The sequence below is a fragment of the Dysidea avara genome, chromosome 9 (genome assembly GCF_963678975.1).
Source record: "Dysidea avara chromosome 9, odDysAvar1.4, whole genome shotgun sequence".
NCBI lineage: Eukaryota > Metazoa > Porifera > Demospongiae > Dictyoceratida > Dysideidae > Dysidea > Dysidea avara.
The window spans coordinates 7,225,063-7,239,401 of NC_089280.1; the positions used below are offsets into that span (position 1 = coordinate 7,225,063).

The 14,339-nt window shown below is 39.2% G+C and overlaps 2 protein-coding genes and 2 non-coding genes across 5 annotated transcripts in view; 2 read left to right on the top strand and 2 right to left on the bottom strand.

The window, feature by feature from the left end:
- LOC136265338 (U4/U6 small nuclear ribonucleoprotein Prp4-like) overlaps positions 1-9,847 on the bottom strand; it is a 98,087-nt gene extending 88,240 nt beyond the window's left edge. For both annotated transcript variants that reach the window (XR_010705479.1, XM_066060135.1), the window contains exons 1-5: positions 9,644-9,847; positions 9,016-9,092; positions 8,881-8,953; positions 8,221-8,283; positions 8,105-8,166 (exon numbers count right to left, since the gene is read on the bottom strand). Coding sequence is in view for 1 of the 2 variants with exons in the window: in XM_066060135.1 (XP_065916207.1) it covers positions 8,105-8,166; positions 8,221-8,283; positions 8,881-8,953; positions 9,016-9,092; positions 9,644-9,791 (423 nt within the window). In the remaining variant the exon portion in view is untranslated. The remainder of the gene's footprint in view (positions 1-8,104; positions 8,167-8,220; positions 8,284-8,880; positions 8,954-9,015; positions 9,093-9,643) is intronic.
- LOC136267833 (U5 spliceosomal RNA) lies at positions 3,853-3,970 on the top strand. Its single transcript, XR_010706796.1, has one exon. It is a non-coding gene; the product is annotated as a U5 spliceosomal RNA (small nuclear RNA).
- LOC136267834 (U5 spliceosomal RNA) lies at positions 5,715-5,832 on the bottom strand. The gene has a single exon (XR_010706797.1). It is a non-coding gene; the product is annotated as a U5 spliceosomal RNA (small nuclear RNA).
- Positions 9,831-14,335, top strand: LOC136265342 (calcium channel flower homolog). Its single transcript, XM_066060139.1, has 5 exons — positions 9,831-10,003; positions 11,582-11,681; positions 12,004-12,132; positions 12,401-12,508; positions 14,095-14,335. The coding sequence occupies exons 1-5, from the start codon at positions 9,919-9,921 to the stop codon at positions 14,201-14,203; spliced, it is 531 nt and encodes a 176-aa protein (XP_065916211.1). The 5' UTR covers positions 9,831-9,918; the 3' UTR covers positions 14,204-14,335.
- Positions 14,336-14,339: the final 4 nt, after the last annotated feature.

A 14,339-nucleotide genomic window follows, 5' to 3' on the forward strand; every position in this document is an offset into this window, starting at 1 on the left:
AACCTGACAGTTATGGACCGTCAAGTGGAGGGCCATCAACAAGTGGAGGGTTCCCACCCCCTTCTATGCCATATCCTACTTACCCTCCATGGATGTGGTCTCCACCACCATGGGTGAACCAAAATTCTTTTCTTCCATCTCCACCTGTCACTGGGGACAATCCGTACAAAGTATGTTTTAAAAGGTGGAAACATTTCTATTTGTAATGGATGTCGCAACAATTTCTCACAAGCCGACAATATTGTTCTTCAACATGAAGAGTTTTGACACTACACGAATCCACAATCTGGCTTGCCTGCCTCAAAATTTGGCAATGCATATTATCACCCAAAGAGACTTTGTGTAGAGTTAAAAACAGGAGTGCGATTTGATGCAAGGAATTTTTAGTCATAGCAGACAGTATTAAAGAACAACTTACAACAAACCAAAGGCAGTACTTGTCCAGGAGTTTGGAATGTCAATGTAACTCGATACCATATAATTGCTGGACATATTATTATATGTCGTGACTACGTGTATGTCTTTTTTTCATTTAGTGTTTGATGTTACTGATAATTGTGTCTCATGTCAGTATTCTTTTGTGATGTTATTGCACCTCATTTCAATTCAACAAACTTTTGAATAGCACTAGTAACTACCATCATGAAAACAAATCCGTTAGTTGACTACTGCACTTAGTTGAAGCAGAACGTACAAAGGGCAGCATAATTAATCTCGAAGCGCTAGCTATTTGTGCAGCTCACGACACCTCGTGGTGAATAGCCAGTTCCATTTAATGCATTAGAGTCTATTTAGAGCACACCATGTTTTGGTAGTTATTTAATGCGCACCATGTATCTGTTGATTCTGCAACGAAAGATGGATGAATTCTATTCTATTTGACATTCTACAACAAAAGATGGATGAAAATCGTTAGTTCTTCGGAATTCCTGTTTAATGATCGCCGATCCTGGTGAAACTCGGGTGCAACTCAGCGCTGCATTTCTTGCCTGAAATGTTGTAAGGTAGCTATGTACATGTATAAACTGTTGTAGAATTTGTTTGGTAGTTAATTAAGAATCTGCTAAGTAGCCCTTGGCCTTATTCCGCAATTCCGTGGAATACAGCCTCCCAAAAAATAATACTACATGTTAGTAACACACAGTCCACGTGACTAGGTGTATTCTAAGAGGTTGTCATTTTAAAGAATATGTAGCTTGTGTACAATTGAGTGTAGTTAGAAAAGTTGGTGTGTGTACAGTTGAGGAAAGGCTAGTGAGTGTAGTTTGCAAGGCAGTTTAGTTGGTGTTTATACAGAAGAAGACTGCTATGAGTGGCATGGGCTGCTCTGGATCAGGAACTGATAATGAGACGGATCACCAAGGATCTTCCCTGCCAGGATATGTTGCATATCTTGTACTACTCTACCAGCTAATTGTTACAACAGTGGACTTGCTACTGGCCGGCTGGGTGGTCTACACTATCAGAACCACAAGGAGCTTACACAAGCCTCATAATATATTTGTCACCAACCTACTGATATCTGGCATGATAACTACACTACTTTTCTGTCTGACTCCATTTTCATGATAATCAGTTTTCAGTTAGGGATAGACTCCCCTAACAGCTGCTTCATGCTAAGGATCGTGTTTTTCCCAACTCTCGTGAACACCATGTCATTTGTGTTAATAGCAACTGACAAGGTGATAGCCATAATATTTCCTTTCAAGCACAGAAGAATTATGATATCTCGTGTTGTAGCTACCATTATCAGTGGTACATGGCTATTAGCTACAGCTAGCAGCATCATCTTTAATGTAGATGGTATCATCAATGTGCCAGTATTTGGAGCTTGCAATTTTAAAGGAGCTGCTTTCACCGACTACTTACTTGCCATTATAATTCCAGGCACTGCGAATTCCATTCTTGCAATAATTCTGAATTTTTACTTAGCCATAGTGGCTTACCAGGTTAATAATCAGATTGAGAAGGAGACGAGGTTATCAGGAGGCAGCAGCGGTGGCAGTAGCAGTGACAGCCAGTCCGAGAGGGTTACAGTCTTGAAGAGAAAACAACACAACATGAGACAGAATATGAAGCCAGTTATCATACTCCTTGTGGTTACTTTCGGCAATGTATTCTCCATCCTGGTGTTCCCTGTACTTTACATTTTGGGAAAAAAACTCTTCGGCTTTCTACCAGGAGCTTGTGGAATATATAATAATCCCAAACACCCCATATTTGATTAATTTCTTCAACCCACTTGTGTATGGCCTGTACTTCAGACAAGTCCGGGAGCCAATGATGAAACATCTGAGAAGATTTGTGAGGATGAACAAGGTCAATTCAGTTGCCTCACAATCATAAGAGACCGCATGTATGCGACTGTACCTCTTAGCATTAACAATATGTTTGTAATAAGTGTGTTCCTAATTGTAACCATATAGTAGTCTCCATGAGCACTGGCACTGCTCCATTAAAGGAATGTACCCCCTGTAATATCACGTACTGTATGCAGTATACTTGTCATATATACTCTGACCTGACCTGTACTTGACATACTGTATACACTACCTTTATGGAATAGTCTTACTCCATTCAGCATCAATTACAACATCAAAAACAAGAAAACACTTACAGGTGCCCAGATATTGAATTTTAAAAAAAGTCATAACTCACCCTGCCTGTCTGCAGTCACAAGGCTAGAGGACAAATAAAGCAGTGCACAGCCATCATTTTATGCCATAGCAACTCATCGGTGGGATGTGCCATTTGTAGAATGTCTGCCTTCTGTGTTTTGTAAATTTTAAAGCTTCATTTTTAAAGCTCCAATTAAATCATCGTCTTCCTCTTCACGGAAACTATGCCAAGCCATCAATTTTCCCTATCAGCACTTTCCTTGAAGGAACATATTTAGATGCCACAAAACTATTTGAGGGGCTTAACGGACTGTAATATCGATTAGTAGCCAAGATGCTCTTTTAAAATAATTGCCATGCCACCTTCTTTCTACTGCTGAAACCTTTCTTCATTTTTAAATTAATATGTTTTAATTCATCATTCAGAGGGCTAATTGCTGAGTTTAGTACTATCCATGCAATATGCACACTAAAGCAACTTTCTTACAAACATTCTTAGCACAAGAAATTGGCACAAAGTTTCGCAGACTGGACTCATGGACTGCGGTGGAAAAAGCCGTTTAACAATGCTCAGGCTTCAATGATGAACCAGAAAATATTACTACCCACATGACCATGTACTGTAGTCGTGTGCTGCCCATGGAATATACCTAGCGTATCTACAGTTGTGCATTCTGTCTAGGAGTAACAATGTTCCACCCTTCAAAACTATATTAATAGTTCTCTTTCTCATATAACTCACGAAGGTGTAGTACATGTACCAATTCACTAGTAGAATATTTACAAAACGTATGACAGCAGTTGGGGTGTACAGTTGTAGCTCGATAATGGTGTCTCTAACATTACAAGAGCTAGAAAATGCCTGGATTACTAACAAGAGGCTGTTTTCAGCCCAAACTGTGTGTCCAGTCTGCAAAACACATACCCCATTGCATTGCTTCCCTAGCTAATATACAACATTCCTTAATACCAACACCTGGTTCTTGGTTGTAGACTTGCTCATCACAGGGTTATCAGGTATAGGATAGAGCACTGGTACATAGCTAATAACAGGGTATTACTTTGCAAGAGCACTTTTTCATGAATGCTAATATTTGCCACAATCAATAGTATGAAATGACTGTAATAATAATAAACTATAACCCACAATCAATAGTGTGGAGTGACTGAAACTGTATCCCACAATCAAAAACTTTAGGATGGTCTATATAAGAAAGATAGGTGGAATGCTGGTTTACTCTGGTCTTCCTTCAGAGCGAATAAATCTTTCGCCTTTTACTAAAGATTTCCGTGGAGGAGGACACATAATGAGTATGAAATGATTATTTTTTGTTTGCCCCTTAATTGGGGCCCAATGAAAGAAAATTAATGTTATTAGTCAGACAATGCATGTGTAATATAAGTTCTTTAGCACTTTTTGAATTAAAAGTAGTTAGTCAGTGCCTTTCAAGATACCTGAAAAATTTGACATCTGCATATGTTATTGATGTAGTCGACTTGGGATACCTACTTGTGATTTTCATGAACCTTGAACAATTATCAGTTTAAAATAAAGCATTCTATGCAGTCAAAACATGTCAAAACATTTAAATGTTTGCAGCCAAAACATGTGACCATTGCGAGTTCAGCAATAAATATTGTGGATAAGTCAAGCATATAATCACGTAATCACATCCACTATTGATTCCTTACAAAAAGTATGGGATATTGGAGATTCCAGTATCGGTATTGATATTTAAGTTATATTGCCCACCTCTACTTGTACAGGCAGTGATAATATTACTGTTATTGAAAGTCCCAAGCAGACACAATCATTTGTAGCAAAAGATAGTTCAGGTGCATCAGTTCACAAAAAAAAGTCTATCCAACTTGACCCTTAAACCCACAGAGAACTTTTCGGAAATGCATGTTTACACAATATGGGCACTTATAGAGATACTAGGTGGGGTGACTTAATTCTTACAGCCTACAAATACACATACATTAAAAGTGTGTTCACTGGGCTACTTGGAGAAGGTTAAATGAACACTGTAACTACAGTGGCTTACTTGTTATGAAGTAATAAACAGTGACGAGTCGCGTCTCCGTGTTTCAAAATTCTTGCCACGTGCTTAATTTCGATTGTGGGTTTGCTCACATGAGTCATATATGGCTTGACAAAAAATTTCACGATGAATCGAATGGAAGTTGTTGCAAGGTGATAGGAGCAACTACCATCAAGTTATTGACCATTTTATAAAGGTATGTAAAGAGTTTCATGTGTTTCTTTACTGAAAAGTTATTTTCACAACTAGTTTTGGCTCACTATTTAGCCCTAGGTATTATTTTAATCCTTGTTACATCACAAGTAGAATGATGTAAATTGCATAGTCATAGGATGGACGCTTTGAAAGTCACAGTGCTTTGTGCAAGGCATGCATAATTGTGACCGTCTCAGCAAAAACCCAACTTGTTCACGCAATTAAAAAATGAATCAATTTGTACAGCGACTATACTAAAAATAAACTACAGGCGCTTGCATTCGCAGCCATAACTTCCGTTTGGATTAGTCTACAAAGTTGGAATCTGGCTTACAATGTTCACCATGGATTAGCAGATCAACAAAGGTATAGTAGCCTTGCAGTCACTTGTGCATAGGAGTATGAAGGCTGTTTGGTAGAAGATGATCTTGTTTACGCTTACTGCATCGTAAACCAACCCATACCGTTAAAGCTACAAAAACGAAACAAAGATTTTTGAACTCTCCATGAGCAGGCAAATAAGATGGTATATAGTTTTAAATGACTTGAGTCCTCCTTTTTCGAGTACTGGCCTGATAAAAACTTGTATATTTTTTCTTGTAGCATGCGTAATTTTACGAATTATTGTTGAATTTCGATTTTCTCAATACACATGCTTGTGTGAACTAGATGGGTTTTCACTGAGACGGTCACATTTATTAAGTTTAAATGCAGTTTTCTGGATTATGCGGGTAGGGTTAAGCCATATATTAAACTTCATCTGTTTTAGTTCCTGGCTTTATCTGGACATCAACACCTTTGGCTTACTTCGCCTGACATCTCTAGTCAGAATTAACACTTACTTGGTTTGATTTTGGGCCCCAATTAAGGGGCAAACAAAAAATAATCATTTCATACTCATTATGTGTCCTCCTCCACGGAAATCTTTAGTAAAAGGCGAAAGATTTATTCGCTCTGAAGGAAGACCAGAGTACTTAACATTCCACCTATCTCTCTTATATAAACCCTCCTAAAGTTTGTAATTGTGGGATACAGTTTCAGTCACTCTGCACTATTGATTGTGGGTTTCAAATTATTAACATCACTGGGACATCTTGCTATTCAAATATCAATGTTTCTATCATCGCATGTTACGGAATGGCCTGGACTAGAAAATGGACTCACATACGCTAGCCTAAAACATGTGATTACCATCCCAAAAACCCAATACACACACTTGTACAAACCTGCAAAAGGAATTGTCTTGGTCAGTACTGCAAACAAATCAACAAATAACATGGTGAAATTTTGGGGATTGAAAGTGTGTTTATGCAATACAGGTCGGGCTCAACCCAGAATATTAATGCAGAGGGGGGGGGGGGGGGGGGGGAAGTAAATCACTTCGGATTATAGGGGGGTCTGGGGGCATGCTCCCCCAGGAAAATTTTGAAAATTTAGGTGTAAATATACTCAATTTTGGTGAGATTTTACTGTGATGCCATTGAATATTGACCATTGGATTATACACCTTTGGGATCAATTAAACTTTTCCATTTCTCAAGGCTTTAGGTATAAACCTAGGGGGGGGCAACAGCTAACCCAGGGGGGGAGGCTGTGCCCCCCCCCCCCTCCCTCTAGATTAACCCCTGCTGAGGTGTGCATGGCAACAGTAGGTGGCAGTAACTTAATTCCTGTAGCCTAAACTACACATTGATTGAAAGCACTGGGCTACCTGGAGAAGGTTAAACGAACACTGTAACTGCAGCAGCTTACCTATTACGAAGCAGTGAACAATAGCAAGTTGCGTTTCCGTCATGTCGCAAGTAGAATGATGTAAAATATACAGCCATAGGACATACATATACTTCAAATCACAGAGCTTTGTGTAAGGCACACATATTTTACTAAGTTTAGAGCCAGTTTTCTGGACTATGTGAATTTAAGGGTTAACACAATTAAGGACATAAGCAGTTATATAATTCAAAAAAGTCACTTTAGTATGATGGCAGGTACAGGTGTAAGCTTTCAACTACATAGTAAGATTTAATCTCAAAACGAACCGTTGTAGAGTTCTCCTACATTTGCATGTGTCATCATTTTTAGAATGTGATGTCACAACATCACAATTATTTTATAGTACACATCTCAACATCACGATGATCAGAAACAATCACAATTAATCCCAGAATTGATATAATCTACCAGGTTTAAACGTTTATCACAAAACTCACTGTATAGTTGCTAGAAAGAATATAAATTGCACAACAATGGCCTGAAACAAACTCTTGCTGTTGTAAGATGTAAAGCAATGTGTAATTGTTACATCCTCATAGCATATAGCCCCTTTCAAAGTATAAAAAAATATAAGCCCCTGTGGATAAGAAAGCCACCTGTTCCACTCCGGTTTTGCACCCTTGTGAATTGGCTGTTCATGTTTTTTCAACGATGGCAGTGTGTAATAGCCTTGTGAGGGACTCATCATTCATTGCAGTGTGTTATGAATCCACAGTAGGTTATTACAGGTGATGGAAAGTGGTGACAACATCTGAAATATCACGAATCAGTTCAAGAGATAAACCACTACCCACCTTAGAAACAACACCGTCAATAAGCTCAAACCTACCCATCACCTATAAAACTAAAGAACAGGCACCAAACCAATTGCAGTAATCAACCTGAGCACAAAATCCAAGCAACAGCATCCTTGAAGCTTGTGTCTTGCTTGTTTACGAAAAGAAGAGTGCGCTTTTAATTAACGCAAAAGAAAATCAACTGAAGAATGTACAAGATTGTGTTCAGAGATTTCATAATTGCTCAGCCCTGTAAACCTTTTAAGGCAAATCCTTCCAGCAACTGTTCCACGTTTTAGTCATGTCCTATCATTTAGCAATCCAACACTCATACAAATTAACTGCTTAATAAGGATATTTACTGTTCTTATAAAGTACACAAAAGTAAAGACCACATCTTATGGCAGTCAAGAAAAGTTGCTGCAGTGAACCAACAACTATTTTGTAAATGAACAAAACAGCCTTTTGATGACTAAACATAGAAGACAGTTTGAAAACTGTGATCTCTTTTGTTCCCAATTATAGAAAATCTACATAATGGCAGCATGAATGCAAAACAACGGGTGTCTTAAAATACGGGGAATAAGTGATCTTCATGTTATGCATTAACTAGCAAATCCATATACACTATGTATGAAACAGCAACACTTGCTTTCATACTTAGTAAACTTGAAACAACTGATATAGTTTCACGCACCTTTTCTTCAACTGGTGCTACAGCTTGTTCAATCTTCTTATCAACTTTAACCCCAGCTTCAACTGTACAGCGGGACATGAATGTAACTTCAACAACACCAAGCTAAGATTACTGACCTAAAGCAGCTAACAACTGTCTGAGTCTCTCTCTTCTGTCAGCTGGTCTTTCTCCAAATAAGCCTAAAATTCAGATGATAGTATTATTCAAGACACGTGTATGGAATGTAGTACACATGACTCAAGCAAACTGGTACTATGCACATAGACGTGTGTGTGTGTGTGTGTGTGTGTGTGTGTGTGTGTGTGTGTGTGTGTGTGTGTGTGTGTGTGTGTGTGTGTGTGTGTGTGTGTGTGTGTAAGATTGCTATGCTCATGCTGCCAACCTCCTCTAGCAGCTGGTGGCGTGATTATTGGCTGTATGTTACCATGTGGTAGAGGGTCAGAGTTCCGTAGCCACTATACCAGGCAAGCACATCATGCTTTAGTGCAGAAGTCTGTATTCCAAGGACCTGGTTCCTAGCTCAAATGATCTTTTCCTATTCACCCTCCTAGGAATTCTCTCACCAGCACTAAATATAAAAACAACAGCTACTGAGCATCCCTTAGCTAGGTTAAGTGGAGGGCTAGGGTGACAATGAAATCAATTCTCAAACAAGCAGAAGTGCTTGTGGTATACGTGCACATGTGTATGTGAGTTTATGCATGTGCGTGGCGAGGGTGTGTGTGTGTGTGTGTGTGTGCGTGTGTGTGTGTGTGTGTGCGTGGTGTTACACTCACAAGCTGGCTGTCCGTGTGCTCTTAAGGCAGTCTTCACTTCAAGATCGTCCACTGGAACCACAACAGACTTAATCTACAGTAATTACACAGTTGTAAGGAAACATGCACCCATAGACCAATACTAAGCTGTAGTACCTTTTTCCTGCGGTCTAGCTCAGCCATCAGTTCATTGTTACGGTTAGTTGATTGGCTATCTAGTTCCACCATAGGAGCTGTACAAAATGAGGATGCATAGTTTGATGATAGACACAAAACACACATACAAGAAAGTTGGCTGACAGGTTTACAGCAGAGACTGGGCAAATGGTACCAACTGTTCTGTCCCCATATGCACTGGCGTTATGTCACTACTTGTAAATGTGGGACTTTTATACCAGCCTGAATTCTTTATGCATTATACAATATTAGAATAGTCACGCAGACATTCAAGTTGAATCTTGAATACTTAACAGATTTGCCAACTACAAGCCTTGTCACTTCAAACTAACTGACTTACAGCAGGCCAAATCAATCACTTGTAACCCATAAACCTAAGTGTCCTCAAATCAAAGGAATTTTATGAGACAACCATGCACAAAGGGCACCCTATTACTTGCAACCTACATTTAGCAATACTGCACAACACACCAGCAAGCATAAAATTTTTATGGTATCAAGAGTCCACAATACAAGCTCATACTGCTGACCCATTTGAATTCAAAAACCAACTGTATAGAACAAGTAATAAAGGGCACAGTGGTTGATTTATGTGGACGTTGCTTACCATCCGATATGTTAATATTTCCCGCCTGAATTCCTTCCATGATGGCGGCGGAGCTGGCACTACCAAAACTACCCATCTTTAACCGAGGCTTCTTTTCATCAGGGCCAGTGGTATTGAACTGAACTTTAGGCTTTCTTTCTTCTTCCATTTTTAATTGAGGTCAAGTTATAAACGCGCTTTAATTAGAAACAGCAGTCCTATACAAATAAACGGTAGTTGTGGTTTTTAGTTTATTTGTTAGTCAAAGAATAAAAGTTGTTACTCGAGTTGTTACAATGAAGAGACCGTCACAACAAAGCCAAGAGTTTGGTTGTGGTATTGTATGTCTATCCAGAGGATGTGGGGCACTGTCAGCTATCAGTGAGTTATAGCGTTATTGATTTCTGTATTGTAAACGCGACTCGAGCGCGTGACCATGAAAGAAATCTCATCTTCCGTATATTAAGCTCGGTATCAAGAACTTTAGTCTCGCTATTGGCGTGTTGAGTGCCTTTCAGTAGTACCTATTGTGTTTATAGCACACCATTTTGTAAAGAAGGTTTTCATATTAACCACTTAAAAGTGTTTTGACACCTTTAAACTGTATGTTTGTATTTTTTGAAGTTTGTTGAGGTAGTCTGACACCTGTTTGTACACTGGTGTGGGCTGCTGATGAAGCATGTAATGCAAGATGTAATGATGATGTAAGGCTTTTGGGAAGGAAGTTTGCGTAACACATACTGGAAGTGATAGTGCTTTTACAATTTCATAACTGAAACAGGATGTCTTTTATATGACAGTTACATCATGCTTTGATATAAACTCAGAAGAGATTTTCATTTGTTTTTTTAATGCTTAATGTAGGGTGTATCCATTCACTGGACTGGATTACTGGACTCACATAAAATTTGTTCAAACACATTTATTCAACCACAAACACCTTTTTCAACCACTAAAAGTGATTACATAGAGTACACATGAGGCTACTGAGGCTTCATTGGTTTTACTCTTGTTACACTCACTGCATTTTTTTTGTAAATACTGTAACCTTACCTTTCTGTTTGAAAGTGTGTGCATTGGGAAGCTTAATATGTACCACTGCATACTCATTGCTATTTACAAACGTTATAAACCAAAGAACCAGTAAAGCTGAAGTCAATGCACAGTATTTTTTATGTTACAGTAACATAATGTAATTGCATGGTAAGAAAATGCTAGAGAAGACAGACAGATGCATTAGTAGTGTTAACAGTGCACAGTGCTTGAAACATTGCTAGCAGTAGGTACATTATTTTTGATAACATGTGATTAATGTACAAGTTTAATGTCTCGTGGTGAATGGTGTCAGTTTCTAAAATACTTTTTAGTTAAGTTTAGTGATAAAAACATAAGAAAACAAAAATAATAATAAAAGTCTGGGTCCAGTAGTCCAGTCCAGTAGTCCAGTCCAGTGAATGGATACATAAGGTACATTTATAATGTTGCAATGAGCAAAATGCACCTGGTCTTATTAACAACACCACTTTGTTGGTTAGGCTGCATTTTTCATTCCAGTTATATATATATGACCCTGGACGATTAAATGTTAGATTCTTGAAGACTTCTATATGAACATCAACAGGCTTCTGTTATGCATAGGTCCAACAGGCTACTCACAGATTTAATTCCTAGTGTGTATCATCAAGCTGAAAACATTCTATGAGCTACGTAATTTCAGTAAAAAAATTATTTTTATTAGCTTGTTTTCAACAGGAACAACAGACTACTAACACAAAAACTGTTTTTGTGGATTTCTCTTACTTGTTAAAAAAACTGATTTCATATGAACAAGAGTATATAATGGGGAGGGCTATGGATTCATAGTACTGTAGTTGTAATTGTCTGGATCAAAGCTGGTATTTGGTTTACATGTGTGTGAGCTTCTGTAGTACTGTGATGCTGTTTGTGTTGTTTCTTTAGTATTGTTGGCTTCTGGTTTTATTACACTTATACCAACTGATCTAATTTTTGGAGAAGTTTCACAAGTTGCAAGATGCGTACCAGCTGGAATATTAATGATGTAAGTTGAGTGGTGTATGTTACACTGTTGTATGCTTGCAGATTGATGAACGTTGCATACACCAAATGTCCATAAGCACCTTGCAGTGCTTGTGGGTTCCTGCATACACACACATGTACACACACACACACACACACACACACACACACACACACACACACACACACACACACACACACACACACACACACACACACACACACACATACACACGCACACACACACACACACACACACACACACACACACACACACACAAACACATACACCATGCTCACACTGTATGTTGGCACTCATTGAATACTTTGTTAATGTTTCACAGAATCTTTTCAGTGTTGATGTTCATGTCAGAAGTGCCAATCATTGGGACATTGTGTAGTGAGAGATTCCTGTTTCTAGCCAACTTCTTTAACCATATCAAACACTGGCATAGGATGATCATATATGTAGTGTAAGTGATCTTTTTGTATTGTACAGTTAGTGGAACTTGCCGCATCATCTAGATGCTTAGTTAAGGTCCCAAAGTATCCCTTGTACATATACTGGCCTGGAGAAATTAATCTCCTTTATATGATGGATCCCCTCTTTATAAAGAATATGTCCCAGATCAATAGTACTAGTAGTAGCTTACCTAAGACCTAACCAATGGTCACTGCCAAGTATACCTTGTGTGTACAACAGTTTTGTTGACAAGTTGTATGTTGTATTGTTGTGTACAGATTTTCTGTTATTCCACTGGCACTGTGTCCATCTGTCTCAACTGTGATCGGTTGTGGAGTAGTGTTTATTACTGGAGTATTAAACTTTGTGCTAGCCATAGGACAGAAGTGAGTGATATCCTAATTATGCTTGGATTAGTAAATTCATGGGTGTGCTTGTGTGTACGTATATATATGTGTGTGTGTGTGCGTGCATGTGCATGTGCGCGTGTGTTAGTGTAGCTAGCTATTAATGGTGGAACCTGTCCTGTCCTGTCCTCTGTGTTGGAGGTCATGTAGGGTCAGGGTTTGCTTTTCAGCCAGCAACAAAACTTTCTTTATACATTCAAACATTGCTTTACTGCCTTATACGTATATATTCCTAACCTTTGTCAGTCAGCTGTCCTAAGGGTCCTTCTCAACTGGTAAAAATAAAAGGCTTGTAAGTACGTAGGTTACTTGACTAGGCAGGTTATATCTCTCTCTATGGAGTGTGGACTTAAAGAAGGTGTTAGTGGGTGAGTGTTGTAATCACAAGGTTTTGGGTTTAATGCTCAGTGATGCCCGGTGGGTTGTTGTTTCTAATTTTACTGGCATGGTATCTACCAAGCTGTATAATATTACTGTTGTGAAATAGGGAAGAAAATTGTAGCCATTGCCCGTTGTGGAAGTGTGTTTTGCGACCTCTATGTATGAGACATGGTACATTCCTCCTGTGGGCTACTAGGAAGATTTGCCTGCACTGACTATAGTACATGAGTAGTGTATGGGTTTACCTATATCTCCTAGTGCTCACTTGGGCCACCAGTGCTATGCAGTGTGTGTATGTGTACATGCATACCTGTGTATGTGAGGAGGGAGCATAGTGCTAGCCTGATAATCAAAAGGTTCAATACCCAGTGATGCCCAGCTGAGCATTGTTGTTTGAAACAGCCCAAGTACCTGATGTTCACAGGTGGGTAAGCAAATGCCAACTGTCCATGTCTCACATATCAGGTAAGGTTCAGGTGGGATTTCAGGTGCCCACACATTTGCCTGTGGGACATGGTAGGGGCTCCATCCTTTGGTTTATCAGCACTAACTCATAAACACCCGAGTAGTGTACTGGTTGCTCAGTTAACTGAGTATTTATATGGCAGCCAAAGGCATTGTTTTTCCTTTGTGTATGTGTGTGCTCGTGCGTACGTGTGTGTGTGGTGTGTTGGTTGTGTTTGTGTTTGTAGCATGCATGCGTGCGTGTGTGAGTGAATGAGGCAGCATAGCCAAGTGGCTCGAGCATCGGCCTGGTATTCAAAAGTTTCTACCAGTTATGCCAATTTGGTGTTGTTGTATCCTTCAGCAAGAAACTTATCCAGTCTACCCAGCTGTATATTGGGGACCTGGTGTGTGGGGTTCAGCTGTAGCATCAGTGGTGTTCACTGGGGAAGCAAATGCCCATTTTTCACTTAGCGGTTTTGGGGTCATTATGGAATTTCAGGTTCTGAGACCTGGACAGTCCTCCTGTAGGTTACTGGCCCTGCCCCAGGAGGATTTGCCTGCACAAGGCTCATGTGCCTGAGTGGTGCAGTGCTGGTTCACTGGGCGGCAATAACTGTGTTTTACATGTCTGCTATAGGCTTTGTGTGTGTGTTTGTGTGTGTGAGTGCATGCATGCAGATGAACTATGTGTGTTTGGTTGTGTGTCATTGATTATCCGTGCCTTATTCACACCATAGGGGTGACCATGATGGTGACTACACACTGAGCACAGTGAGATACCAGAGTGAAGGAGAAGAAGATGAAGCTGTCATTCTAGAGAACCCTACTATTGATTCCAATGTATAACTAAAATAAATAATGTACATAATTGTATTGTTTTATTCCATGGTATGCATATATGAAAAATATTTTGAATGTAAGTCACTGTAAAATTATTCTCTTGTACCCTGTTTTTGATGAACAAATGCTGTACATTTATCAG

Coding starts and splice junctions, on each gene's coding strand:
- LOC136265342 (XM_066060139.1), top strand. CDS start 9,919: ATGAAGAGACCGTCACAACAAAGCCAAGAGTTTGGTTGTGGTATTGTA. Junction 11,682..12,003: donor CCAGCTGGAATATTAATGAT/GTAAGTTGAGTG, acceptor AATGTTTCACAG/AATCTTTTCAGTGTTGATGT. Junction 12,509..14,094: donor GTGCTAGCCATAGGACAGAA/GTGAGTGATATC, acceptor TTCACACCATAG/GGGTGACCATGATGGTGACT.